The sequence below is a fragment of the Hyla sarda genome, chromosome 1 (assembly GCF_029499605.1).
Source record: "Hyla sarda isolate aHylSar1 chromosome 1, aHylSar1.hap1, whole genome shotgun sequence".
Taxonomy (NCBI): domain Eukaryota; kingdom Metazoa; phylum Chordata; class Amphibia; order Anura; family Hylidae; genus Hyla; species Hyla sarda.
Window position 1 is genome coordinate 495212309 of NC_079189.1, and position 18963 is coordinate 495231271.

Sequence of the window (18963 nt, forward strand, 5' to 3'; positions counted from 1 at the left end):
AATAACCACCACTACGGGGCTCCCTACGTGTTCAGGCCGCTAGTCCGTTATAGATTTCTGACTCAAGCTGGGCTGGCATGAGTCCAAAATCTCAGCCTGCAGCCGGGACACGTGTCAATCAGACAGGCAGGAGCGTGCGCTGTGCCCGCAGCAGCTGCGGACATGGCCAGCTGACTGGAGACAGGTGACAGAGCTGCGTGTAAAAAGATCTCACCTTCTCCTGGCCGGCCAGCAGCTGCAAGCTCCGCTGCTCTCCTCGGTCCAGCGTGAAGAGAGGGTCGAAGCTTTCCTCCCCAGCAGGCTTCAGTGACGTAGCACCTGCTGGGGCATACCCCCTTCCTCCCCTCGCACATGGCAGAATCCTGAGCTGCCGAACAGGACAGCTAAAAGGTATTTATAGGGGGCTTGAAGCAGAAATAATGACAGGGATAGAGTTAGTGAGTGTCAGGGACAGATGTGGGGGGATTAGGGACAGTTTAGTTGATGATAGGTACTCTTTAAGGATTGATATACCTCAAAATTTCAAGAGTTGGTGCTGGTTCATTCTAGAATTTCCAAAATACAACTCAGGAAAATTTTGGAGTGTAGATTTTACATGTATAGGAGGAAGCACATACAATGTACCTATTCATTGGATCCTAAAACATGATGGCTGCTTAGGAATCATTTCTGGTCCATTCACCATGGAACAGAAAGGCACGAATCCCAAGAGGAATTAAGCAAGGACATTTTCCTTGTTAGTTCTGTAGTGTGAACATAGCCTAACAAAACTTGTTTTAGATTTTTTTTTTAAAAGGCAGAATTTTTGGTTACAATACCTACATGTTTAATAAACAGGAACATTTTAATAAACTAGTGTTGAAAAGAAACTTCAGTAAATACCATAGTTCCCAATGTGAGTTCTCACCAGTAATGGTAATGTTTGATATCACTGCTGCTCTAAAGGCTCTTTTACTTGGGCCAAGTATCGGGTGAGTGAGCGTTTTTTTTTAGAAATGTTCATTTTCAATAATAGTCCCAAGTAAAAGGGCAAGTCATCGGAAGTCAAACGAATGTTCAACAGTTGATTCCATTATTTCTGCGACCATATAAATTATCGCCATCGGTTGCACATTGCCCTGTGTAGAGAGAGGATGAGCAGCCAACAGGGATTTATTTAATGGGCTACATGAATGATCTAGAGGTGCTGATGCTGCACAACTGATTGAGCCTTGTGAAGTTTCAGAAAACCAGTGCCGATCAGCACACTACCTGATGGCCCATCTGGAAGGGTCAATACGCTTCCTGTTGGCCCATCTGAAAGGGTCCCAAGTAATAACATTAAAGGCAGACTATGATGTGGGCTCATTGCAGTTTGCTGGAGTTCTGAATATGTGGCTCCCCAGAATACTTCTCACAATTTGGAATGATCTAAAGAATTATAGCTTATCATAGCTGTGATCTGGCAAAAACTTTCTATGTGAGGAAAATGATCGACAGAAGCTGGATTATTCACCTACACAAAGATGGTGCTAGGAAAGGCCAGGGCAACTCCATCTCCTGTAGGCTTAGTTTATTCTGGATAGTTGCATTGCTAACCATTATATTTAATGGACTTCCATTACAGCCAACCCAAGACAAGGGGCATAACCACTTAATTCTAGAGTGGGTTACATAAATGTGATCTTGTCAATCAGACATTGATAGTTATAGTCGGGAGAGAGAGCTGTCGGCACTAGCGGTAATAATGCACTTCACGGACTAGGTAACGGCAATGACCAGCACATGTAATGTGGATATAGTCCTAAGGTCGTCTCGCGGTGCAAACCCCCACAAGTACAAAGTAATAACCAAAAGAAGAAAAAGAAGACGGGGGGCACTCACGATTCTGCTCTTATCCGGACTTTATTAGGAGGTTGTTACAGCAGCAGGGACGCAAGGTAGATGTTAAGTCGCATCAGACCAGCACTGAACGGGAGCCATGATGGTGATAGCTATTTCGCGGCGCTCCCGGCGGTGGTTTGAAGAAGCGCCAGGAGTGGCGCAAAATAGCTATCACCATCATAGCTCCCGTTCAGTGCTGGTCTGATGCGATTTAACATGTATCTGGCGTCCCTGCTGCTGTAACAACCTCCTAATAATGTCCGGATAAGAGAAGAATCGTGAGTGCCCCCCGTCTTCTTTTTCTTCTTTTAGTAGACATCGATAGTGTATCCTAGTGATGAGACCCCTTACAATGTGTGCTAGGTTATCGGTGCGGGGGTTAGTGATTTCAAAGGTCTGCAAGCGTTTTCATTCTCGGTTACCAAATTACGGGGCTCAGACCTGATCAATGTGGGCATATCCTTCTCCAGTCTTTAGGGTTTACACACTTACTGTATCCAGATTTTCCCCATCATGGGATGTTTTTAAATGCAAGGTAAATGAGCAAAAACTTACAGCACAGCACTCTGGAGCACAAGGAGTGCTGTGCTGCAACTTTTGTTCTTTTATACATTGTATTTACATCTGTGCCTCAAGCAAAAAGTACCTCCTATCAGCATACAATAGAGTCCCCGATATTGAACTAGTAATATAAGCAGCTTTATCTCCAGTGCTGAGCACTCTTCTCTCTTTACAATGTTTTTAAATGCACTACTTACCTGTATAAGATCTAAAATTCCAAGTTCGCTCTCTGAGGAATCCACACAGAAGACGAAGTACAATGTTGCATAGTGTCGATAGATCAGCTTGTTGTCAGATCCCCCTATTAACCTGTAAACAGAATAAACATCAATCAAGCCTGATCCATCACTGCTATTTCGGCTTAGTCCACTTTATATATTAAAAATAAGCATTTAGCTACACATGAATTAATATTAACATTCATGTTCAACAAGAGATTTATTGAGCCCGACCAGAAAAAATGTTTTATATATACTAACTCTTTGACTCCTACAGGCTTATTTTTTTCAGCTAATATTAGATCTATCGGTGAAGTTACAAACTATTTATAATAAAATACAGTTATTCCTGAAAAAGCTGACAATGTAAAACACCAAATGAATCATGCAGATATCCAAAGAGCATATTTGGCCCCAGGCCCTAAATGCTAAACGATAACCTGTCAAGGCATTATTAAAGGGAACCAATCATCAGATTTTACCCTATATAACGCTTAGTAAAGCGTTATATAGGGCAAAATCTTTATTTTCACCATTCCCGGGGGACGCTCCTGCCCCCAGGGATGGTGAAGATTTGAAGTTATAAACTAGTCACCGCCGCAAGTAGTCACCTGGGTGGGGAGCTCTTCTCCCCTACTCCCGTTCTTCGACCGGCAGCGACACCCCCCTCCGCTTGATTGACGGGCCGCGTCATCACTCTGCTCCGTCTGTTCAGTGAGCGGAACAATGACGCAGCCCATCAATCAAGCGGAGGGGGCGTCGCTGCCGGCCGAAGAACGGGAGTAGATGAGAAGAGCTCCCCGCCCAGGTGACTACTTACGGCGGCGGCGGTGACTAGTTTATAACTTCATATCTTCACCATCCCTGGGGGCAGGAGCGTCCCCCGGGAATGGCGAAAATAAAGATTTTACCCTATATGACGCTTTACCAAGCGTTATATAGGGTAAAATCTGATGATTGGTTCCCTTTAAATTATATATAAATAAATAAAAGTAGAAAAAAAATATATATATATATACTCCGACTGTTCTTGCAGTGTAATGTACATGAATAGTAAGCACGTCAGTAAATGATATTGTGTACCTTTTTTTCCACCTGTCCTTAACAGAAAAGCTTTGTAATACCGTGCACCTTTTAAGAACTCTCCTCCGTTAAAGGGAAACTGTCAGGCTGTTCACCACACTAAACCCAATACACTGGGTTATATTGCAGGTGAGCAGTAGGAAAATCAGGCATCATTTACTGAAATTGGTCCCCTAGTTGTGAAGATATGGTCCCTGTTGCTAGAATGCTAATTCTGTTACGTATGCAATGAAGGCGGGGCAGCTTCTCAAGCTCATCTGCCTTGGTCTTGTATGCCTCACTATGACGGTCCCTCATATGCACATTAATTTCTTCACTTCTAGTAACGCGAGAGTGAAAAAAAAAATGAACAAGCATGAGATGGGCGGACATAGTGCGGCATACCGGAAGGTCATATCTTGACAACACGGAGACCTAATTTTAGTAAGTGATACTCCATTTTACTTCTGTTCGCACTATAACCCAGTTTTCCTTGTATTTAAATAAGGCTATGAAAGATATTTCACTTACTAAAATAGTGTTCTCATATATTGCACTGACTAGCATGTGATTCACCACTGACAGGAAGTATAGTGTGTAGTTCTTTTATTTTCAGTGTGGTATTCTCCAGCTCCCCGCCTCATCCTTTATGATCTGCTGTCTCAGGAGATGTTGCTGGATCTTGTCTCTGAGGTCTAGCTCCTGAGTGATGTCACCACCTCTGACCAGCCCCTACAGCCTATATCATCTCTCTGTCATATACATATGTATCTTAATTGGGACATCTAGGTAGAATGAGCCGTGCTCACAGCATGTTGCCTTGTGCTGAGTAATGTCACAGGCAGAGAAGCAGACAGGCAACGAATACAGCAAGTGCAATCTTACTGATTGGGCTATAGTATGCCGTGAAATTAGATGTTCTTCAACAGCTCTAAGTGGGAAACTAGTAGGACTGCTGGGGGGAAAGTAGGCAGGGGGAGAGGGAGATACTGTGATAAATTGTACTGTGGGAATTGTAGTACTGAGCAACTTCTCAACCAGGAAGTACATGACTAAGAGCCCAAAACTGCAGAGGCCCAAAAGAATAGAAATAAAGAGATGTCTCTAGATCAGGAATGTACCTAGTGTGGGACTGCCAGCTGAGGGCTACAAGATGGAAAATGAATATTAAAAAGCTGCTGAACCTATTATAATATAGTACTATATAATAAAAATATTAATATAAAGTATTAATAATAATAATAAGTCTGGAAAACCCAGTAATCCTTTACCCTATGGCTTCCTCCTGTGCCCGATGATGGATTATGGTTCCCCAGCTCAGGAGTTCCCTTAATGAGACTTAAGACTTAATGAAGGGGGGGGGGGGGGGGGGGGGGAGGGAACCTTTTCAGAAATGGCTCCGTAGCTCCCATTCTGACTCAAGCCTTTCCTCCATTACATGGACAACCATTCATTTTACAGCCATGAAATACTTCTGCTGCAAGGAAAATGCACGACAGGTCACAGCTTTCCTGGCAAAGTCAGCTGTTTGCCAGGGGTGCCAGTAGGGAGACCCACATTCTTAGAGGGACTGTCTATGACGACGGATGAAATTAGGTTCTTCAAAGCCACATAAAATAGATGGATCGGTTACAAGAATATCTGAATATAACAACTGGACAGACAACTCAAGAACTCCTATTCATGGGTGATTTTTTATATTTCAGAAGCGATTTATGACTTATTCATGTAAATCTTCACAGATCTGACCAATGACACAAAGCTTTTTATACTTACAATCCTCCTTCTAAGAAGTTGCAGACGTTCTCGTCTCTTTTAGACACTAAATGGAATGTTTCTCGGATAATCTGTTGTTGAATATCTTCACTCTGAAAATATAAAGATTAACAGTAATGTATGAAAACTAGGTCAGAGGAAGAGAACAGAGCAGTGTTACCAAGGGGGAGCAGTCACATGGACGCTTCATCTGAGAACCAGCTGCGGGAACTTATCAGTAAATATCCTAGAAAAGGGTTAACCTGTAACGCTGCACCAAGGCACATACTGTAAACCAGCAGAACAATATTCTATTCTACATGCACTGACTGCACTGATACGCACTTATAAGGGTATTTGTCTAACAGTCTCAGGAGGATAACAATCTCTGGAATCCGTCCCTGTGGACTGCGTCCTGCCAGCACTATGTGCATTCAGTAACTATAACCCTTGCAGAACAGACATCTCTACAACATACAGCAATACAGAAGCAGTTTCTGCGGTGCGGAGACTGTGCAGGGAACCAATCTCTTATTCTTATCTCTTATCTGGTTCTGTCATTCATAATAGGATCAGACACCAAAAGCACAGTGTGTACTTTATAGGTAGTATTATCATGGTGCAGCATCTCCTGTGTTAGGCTGGGTTCACACCACCATTCTTCTTTCCTGTGTATGCTCGATACCAATGGCACCCGGCAGATTCCATTGACTTTGGAGGGGTCTAACAAGTTACTGTCAGACAAAATAGTGCAGCATGCTATACTATTTAGCCTGGGCTTATTTAACAAAGCTTCTGGTTCACATATGAATAAACATTTGCTGGCTTAAAGCTATAACTAATCTGGTCCAAAACGTGCTGTCACATACACAAAGATACTTAGACATCATAAAGGAAAAAATATTCCACAAATGTTGGGATAGGGTCACATGTGCCGTATTTTGCTGCTGCGTATTTTTCTACCCATTGAAGTCAAAAGGTAGCACAATCAGATGAGTCTTTTGTTACCCATTGACTTTAAAGGGGTACTCCCTTGAAAAAAAAAATTTTTTTTAAATCAACTGGTGCCAGAAAGTTAAACAGATTTGTAAATTACTTCTATTAAAAAAAATCTTAATCCTTCCAGTACTTATTAGATTCTGAATACAGAGGAAATGGTTTTCTTTTTGGAAAACAGAGCTCTCTGCTGACATCATGACCACAGTGCTCTCTGCTGACATCTCTGTCCATTTTAGGAACTGTCCAGAGCAGCATATGTTTGCTATGGGGATTTTCTCCTACTCAGGCTGGGTTCACACTACGTTTTCTCCCATACGGGAGCGCATACGGCAGGGGAGAGCTAAAATCTCGAGCTCCCGTATGTCACCGTATGCGCTCCCATATGTCATTCATTTCAATGAGCCGGCCGGAGTGAAACGTTCGGTCGGCTCATTTTTGCGCCGTATGCGCTTTTACAACCGGACCTAAAACTGTGGTCAACCACGGTTTTAGGTCCGGTTGTAAAAGCGCATACGGCGCAAAAATGAGCCGACCGGACCGAACGTTTCACTCCAGCCGGCTCATTGAAATGTATGACATACGGGAGCGCATACGGTGACATACGGGAGCGCGAGATTTTAGCTCCCCCCTGCCGTATGCGCTCCCGTATGGGAGAAAACGTAGTGTGAACCCACCCTCAGACAGTTCTTAAAATGGACAGAGATGTCAGCAGAGAGCACTGTGGTCATAATGTCAGAGAGCTGTTTTCCAAAAAGAAAACCATTTCCTCTGTAGTATTCAGCAGCTAATAAGTAAAAGAAGGATTAAGATTTTTTAATAGAAGTAATTTACAAATCTGTTTAACTTTCTGGCACCAACTGATTTAAAAAAATAAAAAGTTTTCCACGGGAGTACCCATCCTTAATGTGTAGGAAAATATGCAGCAAAATATGGCACGTGTGACGCCTACCCTTAAAAAAAAAGGCAAAAAAACATTGCTGTAGGCATAAAAAGCACAGATATGAGCAGTTACCAATGTTTTTTATTGAACAGATAAAGCTCATGTGCCTGCTTTTCTATCATACAACAAATCATATATATGTACCTGAATAACTGTTTTAGAGTCAGCATTATTATGGGTAAAGCTCTTAGTATGAGCATCTGAGCACATTATGATGTATAACTAAACAGCACTAAAGGACACCACAGAAAAGTACTCTGTGCAATATGTTTCCTCACATTCCAAGTCAATAACCCATGTATGGCCATACCCCAATGGCAGAAATGTACTATCCGCTGCATGTTAGTGAAGCTCCTCACATTTTCTAAGAGGATTTACTAAGAGGCGCTTGCTTCTTTAATACCTACAGCAGGTCTGTGTCTGCCATTGTGCATATATATCGCCCATGTGCCGTTGCACATATATACACCACCTATATACACATCAGCGGGTCCGTGGCTGCCGTTACACATATGTACACCACCCATATACACACCAGCAGGTCTGTGGCTGTCGTTACATATATATATATATATATATATATATATATATATATATATATATAAGAAACAATCCAAATGAAGAAGCACCATGCGTGGCTGTTGCCAAGGATTCCAGATCCTGTTGGGTGGTCAGCTCCAGGGTCCGACTCAGGCCCCAAGTAATTCACCACAAAACAAAGAGAGCGGCATTCCAAGTACGTGTAACCCCGTGCGGGTGTATTTATTCACACATCTGTAGAAAAGCGCAACGTTTCGGCTCCTCAATAGAGCCTTTCTCAAGCACAAGCACAAGTGAAATGCACAATATATTTATAGGCCCCTCAATTAGCACACATTGATGAGCGGGAGGTGTCAAAAACTGTCACAATCCCGTGACGTCATATAGTAAACAGTGATTAAACAATCTCACTCACAGTGATCTATTAGCATATAAAGATACATATACAACAAAAGCATCTTCCAATAATCATATAGTGCAAAACCCCACTTGAAAGTGACAAGTTACAATACTTCCAGTGTCCGATTGTGTACCTATATTCATGATCTCCGGTGTAGTGGGCGGTCATCAGCTGTTGCTGGCTGCGTCACTCCTCCAATAGCGCATGGTTGTTCACTCCGCTCCCTCCGTTTGTAAACAAACTCAATGCGCAAGTCCCGGATCACAACTTCCGGCCATACCGGAAGTCGTCAGTCCGCGTCATCGGCCAACCCACATCACTGGGTCAAAAAATTTGTCACAGTCCTGTATCCGGGCCACGCCTCCTTGCGCTTGCTCATTGGAATTCAAGATGTCACAGGCTGCCATGTTACAAATGGGCAATCCTGCCCACATGGTACCCCCCTCGTCTTTTTCTTTTGCTTTTTTCAGAAGAGATACCTGGCCATATATCAATGAACGGTCGGCTAATAGATAATGTACCAAATAAATTCCAAGTAACTATAGCCTAATCTACTTAAATATAAAAGATTAATTATGGACAGATTAACATAGACCATTTTGCATGTCTGTAAAAGCACAAGGGTGACCACTCACCAGGTCCCGCTACCTCTTGCAATGGTTCCACTGATTGTGGACGATGTCAATTCTTCTCGACCTACATTTGTGGAAGGGACCTAAAGAGGGACTTGTACCTTGCCGACCCCTTACGGGGTTCTTAAGGTGATCCCCTGCTGTCCTCAAACCATCAGGTATGGGCCTCTAAGGTAGAGCTTAAATTCCATCACCCAATGTCCAGACCTGTCTTGTCAGTCTGTCTTTCAAAACATAAATCCTGACCGTTTTAAAAAGATCACTATCATCCCTTCTCCTTAAAAAAAAGGGGGGGGGGGGGAAAGCACAGAAATAATACAGGGGGAAGAGAAAAGATTATACTCATAGTGGTGGCTGTTGTTCAAAAAATGGGGGATGATCGCAGTCTTCGCCTCAGTTGACCGACTCGCCCATCTTCAACCGGATCTCATGTTACGTGTCTGCAAGTGAGCATATATATCGCCCATGTGCCGTTGCACATATATACACCACCTATATACACATCAGCGGGTCCGTGGCTGCCGTTACACATATGTACACCACCCATATACACATCAGCAGGTCTGTGGCTGTCGTTACATACGTGTGTGTATATATATATATATATATATATATATATATATATATGTTTGTGTCTGTGTGTGTGTGTGTGTAACGACAGCCACACACACACACACACACACACACACCACCTTTAGGTGTGGCAAGTCTGCCCGAAAGTTGCATGTGGGGAAGGCATGCGCTTGGCACACCCCCACCATTGAGGGCCAAGCCTTCATCCAGTCTCCATCAGGTCCCCTTGGTGCAAGTGTCATAAATCCTCAAAAATTGGCCATTTTTGAGTAGAAATGGCGAGTTTTAAGCCAATATTGCCAATCCTGCCCAAAAAGGTGCAACTTCAGAGAGTATGCCAGCTTAATAAACATCCCCAATGTAACCAGAGCCCGATCTGGTGTAGGAGTAGGAGTGTAGGAGCAGCAGAGCTTACCTCATATCTGGACGGGCCTACAGAAAAACAAAGACACTCATGAGGGAGTAATTCCCCCATATACTTCTTTTATTTGCATTGTGTGCTTTACAGCAGTGTTTCCCAATAAGGAGGCCCCCAGCTGTTGCAAAACTACAACTCCCAGCATGGCCGGACAGCCTTTGGCTGTCCGGCCATGCTGGGAGTTGTAGTTTTGCAACAGCTGGAGGCACCCTGGTTGTTAAAGACTGTTTAACAGTCACAATAAATGTAGATTATTGAGTATATTACTTATATTCTGCTCCAAATATACAAGCAGAGATGCGCTTTAAACACTTCTCCATGCGATCCCTTTAATGAAGGTGTAAATAGTAATAAAAGATGAACAGTAACACAGTAGACAACAGACGCTTTCATCACTATATCAGGAATAGCCGTGCAAATGAGGGACAGTCCTGCTACTCTTCACTGATCAAAGGACAACAGATCCATCATGTGCTTTAGTGAGTAGCGATTGTTGGGAAGCATTCGCAGCCCTTCATTATATAAACGCGCCTTTTGTTACTAGCCATCCGTCACTAAATCTCATTACACGGGGTCATGTGAGAGACGGCTGGCCTCATCCATTTATCCAGACTGTGTGTGAATGTCCAATAAAAGAGTTAGTGCAGATACATAGAAAATACATGTGCCCGGACATAAAAGCAATATACGCCATACTGTGACAATATACTGTAGCGGGCTGGGCCTCCTTGGAGGAGGAGCGCTGAAAACCATGGGAAGCATTCAAATATTACACAATAATTCAATTGCTTATAGAAGAGCGAGAAAGATGGTGTTTGGCACACAAATAGAATATTTTAGGGAATTTGCTGACATAGTTTGGCTGTAACACATAGGGGGAGATTTATCAAAACCTGTGCAGAGGAAAAGTTGTTCAGTTGCCCATAGCAACCAATCAGATCGCTTCTTTCATTTTTCACAGGCCTTCATGAAAATGAAAGAAGCAAGCTGATTGGTTGCTATGGGCAACTGGACAAGTTTTCCTCTGCACAGCTTTTGATAAATCTCCACCATAGATCCTGAAAGTGTTATGGTGTGTTCTTAAAGGGGGAGATTTTTAAAAAACCTGTGCAAAGGAAAAGTAACCTAGTTGCCCATAGCAACCAATCAGATCCCTTCTTTCGTTTTTGACAAGGCCTTTGCAAAATGAAAGAAGCGATCCGATTGGTTGCTATGGGCAACTTTTCCTGTGCACAGATTTTGTTAAATCTCCCCTACTGTGTTTTTAAGATGTCCACTACAGGCATCCCACCAACAACATATACTAGGGCAGGCAGCAGCAGGCGCCGATGACCCTTACTGAGTCCCTAGTGATACAGTTCGGGCCATATACACTAATTTAAAAGGGGTACTCGGGTGGAAAACTTATTTTTATTTTTTTTTTTTTAAATGAACTGGTGCCAGAAAGTTAAACAGATTTGTAAATTATTTCTATTAAAAAATCTTAATCCTTTTAGTAGTTTTTAGCAGCTGTATGCTACAGAGGAAATTCTTTATTTTTTGAATTTCTTTTTTGTGTTGTCCACAGTGCTCTCTGTCCGTGTCAGGAACTGTCCAGAGCAGCATAGGTTTACTATGGGGATTCTCTCCTGCTCTGGACAGTTCCTGATACGGGCATCAGGTGTCAGCAGAGAGCACTGTGGACAACACAAAGAAAGAAATTCAAAAAATAAAGCTGCTAAAAAGTACTGAAAGGATTAAGATTTTTTTTATAGAAGTAATTTACAAATCTGTTAAACTTTCTGACACCAATTCATTTAAAAAAGAAAAAAAGAAAGAATTTTTCCACCGGAGTACCCCTTTAACAGGACTCGATAGAATGGTCTGTTAGGTTATTGAGTCCCGCTAAAATAGCATATAAGAGGGGAACGCGCCCTGCTTGGCTAATCACCGAAGCCCACACACCATAGATGGCTCTCAGTTAAATACTTGTTCAGTTGACTATTCCTCCTGCTGCCCCCATACACATGCACGCTATGCTCAGCTGTGCATGCATGTGTTTTTAAAGGGAAACTGACAACAGGGTCACCTGCATGAACCTGGGTATACAGGCAGATAGTACTGTTGAACCTGGTTCTAACGCTTCTTACCATGTGAAAATCGGTGCAGCCGTTCATGAAACATTTAATTTGTTGCTAATATGGTTATTGTTCCGAGGAGGAGATGGCTGCTGCTGTATGAGCAATGCTTTCTCCAGCCCGCAGCGGCCAATAACTCCGCCTCTTTGTAGACATGCTGAGGAAAAAGGGAGAAATAGAAGGGATGAAGGGGCGGAGTCATCAGGGAAGGGGGCGGAGTGGATGGGAGAAAGCATGACACATACAGCAGGGTCCGCCTCCAGTGCACATGAGAAGGAATTACCTTATTAGCAATAAGATTATTATCTCCTGGATGACTGCACCAATTTTCACCCGGTAAGAAGTGTTAGACCCAGGGTCACTCACGCTATTTGTTTGTATATTCAGGTTAATGTGGGTGACCCTGCTTTCAGATTCCCTTTAATAGGGAAAGGGGAAAAAGAAGCTGTCAGACACCTCTGGCTGTAGTTTATGGCCAGCAAGAACTAAAGGATTAAAGGGGTACTCCGGTGAAAACCTTTGTTCTTTTAAATCAACTGGTGGCAGAAAGTTAAACATATTTGTAAATAACTTCTATTAAAAAATCTTAATCCTTCCTGTACTTATTAGCTGCTGAATACTACAGAGGAAATTCTTTTCTTTTTGGAATGCTCTCTGATGACATCACGAGCACAGTTCTCTCTGCTGACATTATTATAATAATAATAATAATAACACTTTATTTATTGTTGTCCTTAGTGGGATTTGAACCCAAGTCCCCAGCACTGCAAGGCAGCAGTGCTAACCACTGAGCCACCATGCTGCCCTTAGCATACATCTGCTATGCATGGTTGCTAAAAAGGACAGAGATGTCAGCAGAGAGCACTGTGCTTGTGATGTCATCAGTGTTCCAAAAAGAAAGTAATTTCCTCTGTAGCATTCAGCAGCTAATAAGTACTGGAAGGATTAAGATTTTTTAATAGAAGTAATTTACAAATATGTTTAACGTTCTGCCACCAGTTGATTTAAAAGAAAAAAGGTTTTCACCGGAGTACCCCTTTAACCCCTTAAGGACACATGACGTACTGGAACGTCATGTGTCCACTCCCGATCTATAACGCGGGGCCACGGCGTGGCCCCGCGTCATAGCGGGTCGGGCCCGGCCTCTAACAACGGCCGGGACCCGTGGCTAATAGCGCGCGGCATTGATCGCTGTGCCGCGCGCTATTAACCCTTTAGACGCGGCGTTCAAAGTTGAACGCCGCGTCTAAAGTGAAACCGAAAGCATGCCGGCTAGCTCAGTGGGCTGTTCGGGATAGCCGCGGTGAAATCGCGGCATCCCGAACAGCTGACAGGACAGCGGGAGGGCCCCTACCTGCCTCCTCGCTGTCCGATCGCCGAATGACAGCTCAGTGCCTGAGATCCAGGCATGAGCAGTCATGCGGCAGAATCATCGATCACTGGTTTCTTATGAGAAACCAGTGATCAATGTAAAAGATCAGTGTGTGCAGTGTTATAGGTCCCTATGGGACCTATAACACTGCAAAAAAAAAGTGCAAAAAAAAAGTGAATAAACATCATTTAACCCCTTCCCTATTAAAAGTTTGAATCACCCCCCTTTTCCCATAAAAGAAAAAACACAGTGTAAATAAAAATAAAAATAAACATAAATGGTATCGCCGCGTGCGGAAATGTCCGAATTATAAAAATATATCGTTAATTAAACCGCACGGTCAATGGCGTGCGCGCAAAAAAATTCCAAAGTCCAAAATAGTGCATTTTTGGTCACTTTTTATATCATGAAAAAATGAATAAAAAGCGATCAATAAGTCCTATCAATGCAAAAATGGTACCGTTAAAAACTTCAGATCACGGCGCAAAAAATGAGCCCTCATACCGCCCCATACACGGAAAAATAAAAAAGTTATAGGGGTCAGAAGATGACAATTTTAAACGTATTAATTTTCCTGCATGTAGTTATGATTTTTTCCAGAAGTCCGACAAAATCAAACCTATATAAGTAGGGTATCATTTTAATCGTATGGACCTACAGAATACATATCAGGTGTCATTTTTACCGAAAAATGTACTACGTAGAAACGGAAGCCCCCAAAAGTTACAAAACAGCGTTTTTTTTAAAATTTTGTCGCACAATGATTTTTTTTCCCGCTTCACCATAGATTTTTGGGCAAAATGACTGACGTCATTACAAAGTAGAATTGCTGGCGCAAAAAATAAGCCATCATATGGATTTTTAGGTGTAAATTTGAAAGAGTTATGATTTTTTAAAGGCAAGGAGCAAAAAACGAAAATGCAAAAACGGAAAAACCTCCGGTCCTTAAGGGGTTAAGCACTGAAATCCAAGTTGCCCAATCCTTCTCTCACCATACACACAACATAGCCAGCCAGCCGGAGGAATCAACTTTTCCCTAATGCATATGGGAGTCTTTAGGTATATGTTCAGTTCAAAGGGTCTAAGTATTATAGTGATGATATGGAGCAGTGTTTCCCAGCCATTGTACCTCCAGCTGTTGCAAAAAACTACAACTCCCAGCATGCCTAGAAAGCCAAAGCAGCCGATCTGAAGAGTCCACCCAACGTAGACGTAAACAAAATCCAAAATTTAGCTAACGAAGTATGGCCTGCTGGGAATTGTAGTTCATATACCAGTGGCTGGTCAGACAGATGTCACTAGACTGACATCACCGTGTGTAACATCTCGCTGTTAACCATTTCCATTGTTCTACTCCATCACTGACCCAGAACAATGGGAAAAACTGCAGGAGCAGATCGATGGCCCCTGGAGGACCTTATTTACGTTAACAGGGTCAACCATTTTACCTGGTATTTGTGATGATCGGTGTGACCCCTGCCTAAGTGTCATATAATGCTGTGTTTTCCAACCAGTGTGCCTCCAGCTGTTGCAAAACTACAACTCCCAGCATGCTGGGAGTTGTAGTTTTGCAACAGCTGGAGGCACCCTGGTTGGAAAACACTGATATAATGGACCAATTCAAAAAGCAGTAGAATGTATCTTCTAATACTCTTCTCAGGCTTCGTTCACATTACCTTCATGGCTCCTATTTGGATGCATGGTACTAGACCCCTATGACATATGAGAAGGTTTGACAGCACAGCATGGCATCTGAGCCCACCCAACACAGAACAAAGCCTGACACTGGTGTAGCTGGGAGTTGTAGTTCATCAGTGGCTGATCCGACATCTGTCACCCCCTCGCTCCCCCATCAGCAGGTGTCACTTACGTAGTGCTGGTAGAACTTGCACAGCCGCGGCTTGCCGTGGTTATTGAAGATGAGGATGGCTTTGATCATGATGGCGCCGGAATGTGCAACTGGAGCGCAAGCGACCGGGATGTCGCCCCCGGACACGTATGTGATCTCCTGATCGCCGCCCGGGTCTCCAGCGCTCCACGTTAAAATTCACGGATCCCACTCGATACAGCTACATCAGCCACTTCCCGGGACACGTCATTCGAGTCATGTGACTGGAAGGCTAGCCAATCAGCGCGTTACTGGCAAGGGTTGACGATCGCGGAATGGCAGCGGCAGCTTCGTGACGTCACTAATAACGCGCCAGAAGTGTAAGCGGCTCGGGGAAGGCGGTGAGTCAATGAATGACGGCTGTAATGTGAATTGCTATACTGCTTATGGAGACGTTCTTGTAAGGCAAGGTGCCTCCAGCTGTTGCAACACTACAACTCCCAGCATGCACACCACTTAAAGACCAAGCCTGTTTTTTCAAATCAGGGATATATGACTTTATTAATGAATAATTCTGGTAATGTTTTGCCAATCACAAGAATTCTGACATTGTTTTTTGTCACAAGTTGTACTATAGGTAAATAGTAAAAGTAAGGCTGGGTTCACACCACGTTTTCAGCCATAAGGGACCGTATGTAATTCATTTCAGTGAGCTTACGGGAGTGAAACGCTGACCGAAAACTGTGGTCCACTACGGTTTTAGGTCCGGTGGAAAAACCGCATACGGGGCAAAAATGAGCTGACCGGAGTGAAGGTTGGCTCATTGAAATGAATTACATACGGGCGGCATACGGCAGGTATACAGGAGCGCCCGGTTTTAGCTCCCCCCCCCCCCAGCCATATGCAGTCCCGCCGCATTCACACCTCGTTTTTACATTACGGGTGCCGGATCCTGCTGGGGGAGGGGCAAACCGGGCTCTCCCGTACCTCAGCCAGACCAGCGCTGAAATCCATTTACTTTAATGAGCCGACCGGAGTCAAACAGTGACTCCGGTTGGCTCGTTTTTGACTCGTATGCGGTTCCCTGACAGGATCTAAAACCGTAGTATACTACAGTTTAAGGTCTGGTCACAAAACCGGATACGGGTCAAAAATTAGCTGACCGGAGTCACCGTTTGCCCCTCCCCCAGCCGGGTCCGGCACCCGTAACGTAAAAACATGGTGTGAATGCAGCCTAAGCCGATATCATTTGTAATTTTTTTTTTAGTTTTTTTTACAATGCAAAAAATTATGATCGGTTGCATATATTTATACATACTGTGAAAATAGTTAATAAAACGTATACTTTCATATGACTACTTTATTTTGTTATCATTTTTTTTAAATTAACATTTTAAATGTATTAGAATCCTAACAATTTTAATTGAAATTTTTTCAAGTACATCTTTTTTATGCTAAGCAAGGTTTGCAGAAACTGAGAGGTGGTAAAACACAGAAACACCCTAAAATGACACCATTTTAAAAACTAGACTCCTAAAGGTATTCACTAAGGGGTTATAGTAAGTATTTTAACATCATATTTTTTAGCAGGAATTATTAAAAAGTCAGTGGGAAAAAAAATAAATTAGCTTTTTTTCACAAATACATCATTAGTAAGACATTTTTTTTTTTTTTTGCACATACCGTAAATACTCGAGTAAAAGCTGACCCGAATATAAGCCGAGGCCCCTAATTTCGCCCCAAAAACCCAGGAAAAGTTATTGAATCGACTATAAACCTAGGGTGGGAAATACATCATCCCCCTACATGTAATCATCCAGACCCCCGTCATTAACACCCCCGTCATCATCCCCCCCTTCATCATCACCGCCTGTCATCATCCCCCCCTTCATCATTACCCTGTCATCATCCCCCCCCTTTCATCATCACCGCCTGTCATCATCCCCCCCCTTCATCATTACCCTGTCATCATCCCCCCCCTTTCATCATCACCGCCTGTCATCATCCCCCCCTTCATCATCACCACCTGTCATCATCCCCCCCTTCATCATCACCGTCTGTCATCATCCCCCCCCCCCCTTCATCATCCCCCTGTCATCATCCCACCCCCTCCCCCCCCCCCTTCATCATCACTGCCTGTCAATCCAGTGGTCTTCAACCTGTGGACGTCACTAGTCCGGAGCCGGGTGGAGAAGAGGGTCCCCCCCCGGTGAAAGTGGACAGCCCGGAACGACTAACCCTCCCCACTGGACGGTCCCTGCAGCATAGATGGCCCGGACCAGCTCACCCTTTCTTCCCACCGAGGGGAGGTGAGTAGAAAACTAAAGGGGGGGTCTGGATGATGACGAAAGCCGCTGTGGTCTTCAACCTGCGGACCTCGAGAGATTTCAAAACTACAACTCCCAGCAAGCCTGGACAGCTGATGGCTGCCTGGGCATGCTGGGAGTTGTAGTTTTGCAACATCTGGAGGTCCACAGGTTGAAGACCACTGAAAGGGATTGACAGGCGGAGAGTTCACTCGAGTATAAGCCGAGGGGGGTGTTTTCAGCACGAAAAATCGTGCTGAAAAACTGCTTATACTCGAGTATATACGGTAGCTTCTTATATTATAAGCGCCATTCGGCTTTCAAGGCATCATTTTAGGCCAAATGGATTATAGGCCGCGCACTTCATGCCTGCAAAGAGTTTTAGCTGCTAGAACCATACAGAGCCCCCACAAGTGATCCTATTTTGCAAACTACACCCCCTAAAGTATATACCTAGACCATAAAGTGAGTACTTTGAGTTCTTTTGTGTGGATGGAATGGTTGCAAAGTCAGTGAAAAAAATTTAAATATGCTATTTTTTTATTATTTTTTTTTTTTTTTTTTTTTTTTTACAAATGCATCATTTGTGGGACATATTGTTTGTACATTGCGTTTAAACAGGAGGAAACATGCCCCATATTTTATTACGCTGTTCATCTCGTGTTTGACAATGCCCCAGCTTAGGCCATATTTGATTGATTTAACGGTGGGACCCAGAAGGAAAGGAACACTGTTTGCTTTCAGGACATCATTAAAAATTATAGGTCTTAACTATATCTTACTCAGTACCTAATCCTGACCATGTACATCTTATTTTTATGCCTCTATCACCTATATTTGTTATAAAAGGGGTTGTGTCCCTCCCTTGTGGTGGTGGGAGGTGATTGGTTGTGTCTGCTCATGCAGCCTTGTCCATGACTCAGCTCTTGTCCATGACTCATTGACAAGCCTGATGCTGCTGCAGGACTGGCTAGTGTCCCAGTAGGTGTGGGGACCCCTAGTGGTGGAATTTTCAGGAGCCATTTTCTTTATTAAATATTCTAAAAATTGTTTAACAATCATATTAAAAAAAAGGTTTTTAATTTTCATCAGTAACAATATATAAAATATTTTTGGATCTGACCATGCCCATTTCAATTTGCTCTTGTTCACATATGCATTCTGAAATTAATAAAATGCACCCAAAATGATATTTTTTAAAGCCCTATTTTTCTTGTGTGAAATACGCAGGTATCCCAAGTTACCCTTGGGTGCAGAGTTCATGTCCCAAACAAGCTAATTACATGCTGTGAGAGTACCTGCAAATTTTCGTGTGTGAAATTTTTACTTGTGAAATGTGTTTAATCTGATGGACTCTTGTCTAGATCATTTTTTAAACC

At 43.2% G+C, this 18963-nt stretch overlaps 1 protein-coding gene across 4 annotated transcripts in view; it reads right to left on the reverse strand.

Moving 5' to 3' along the window:
* AP3S1 (adaptor related protein complex 3 subunit sigma 1) overlaps positions 1–15603 on the reverse strand; it is a 71306-nt gene extending 55703 nt beyond the window's left edge. The window contains exons 1-3 of one of the 4 annotated variants that reach the window (XM_056537425.1): positions 15321–15593; positions 5481–5572; positions 2622–2733 (exon numbers count right to left, since the gene is read on the reverse strand). In XM_056537425.1, coding sequence (XP_056393400.1) covers positions 2622–2733; positions 5481–5572; positions 15321–15389 — 273 coding nt within the window. In that variant the 5' untranslated portion in view covers positions 15390–15593. Of the gene's footprint in view, positions 1–2621; positions 2734–5480; positions 5573–12090; positions 12222–15320 lie in introns of those variants that run through there. The other 3 variants (XM_056537426.1, XM_056537429.1, XM_056537427.1) reach the window with 3 other exon arrangements.
* Positions 15604–18963: the final 3360 nt, after the last annotated feature.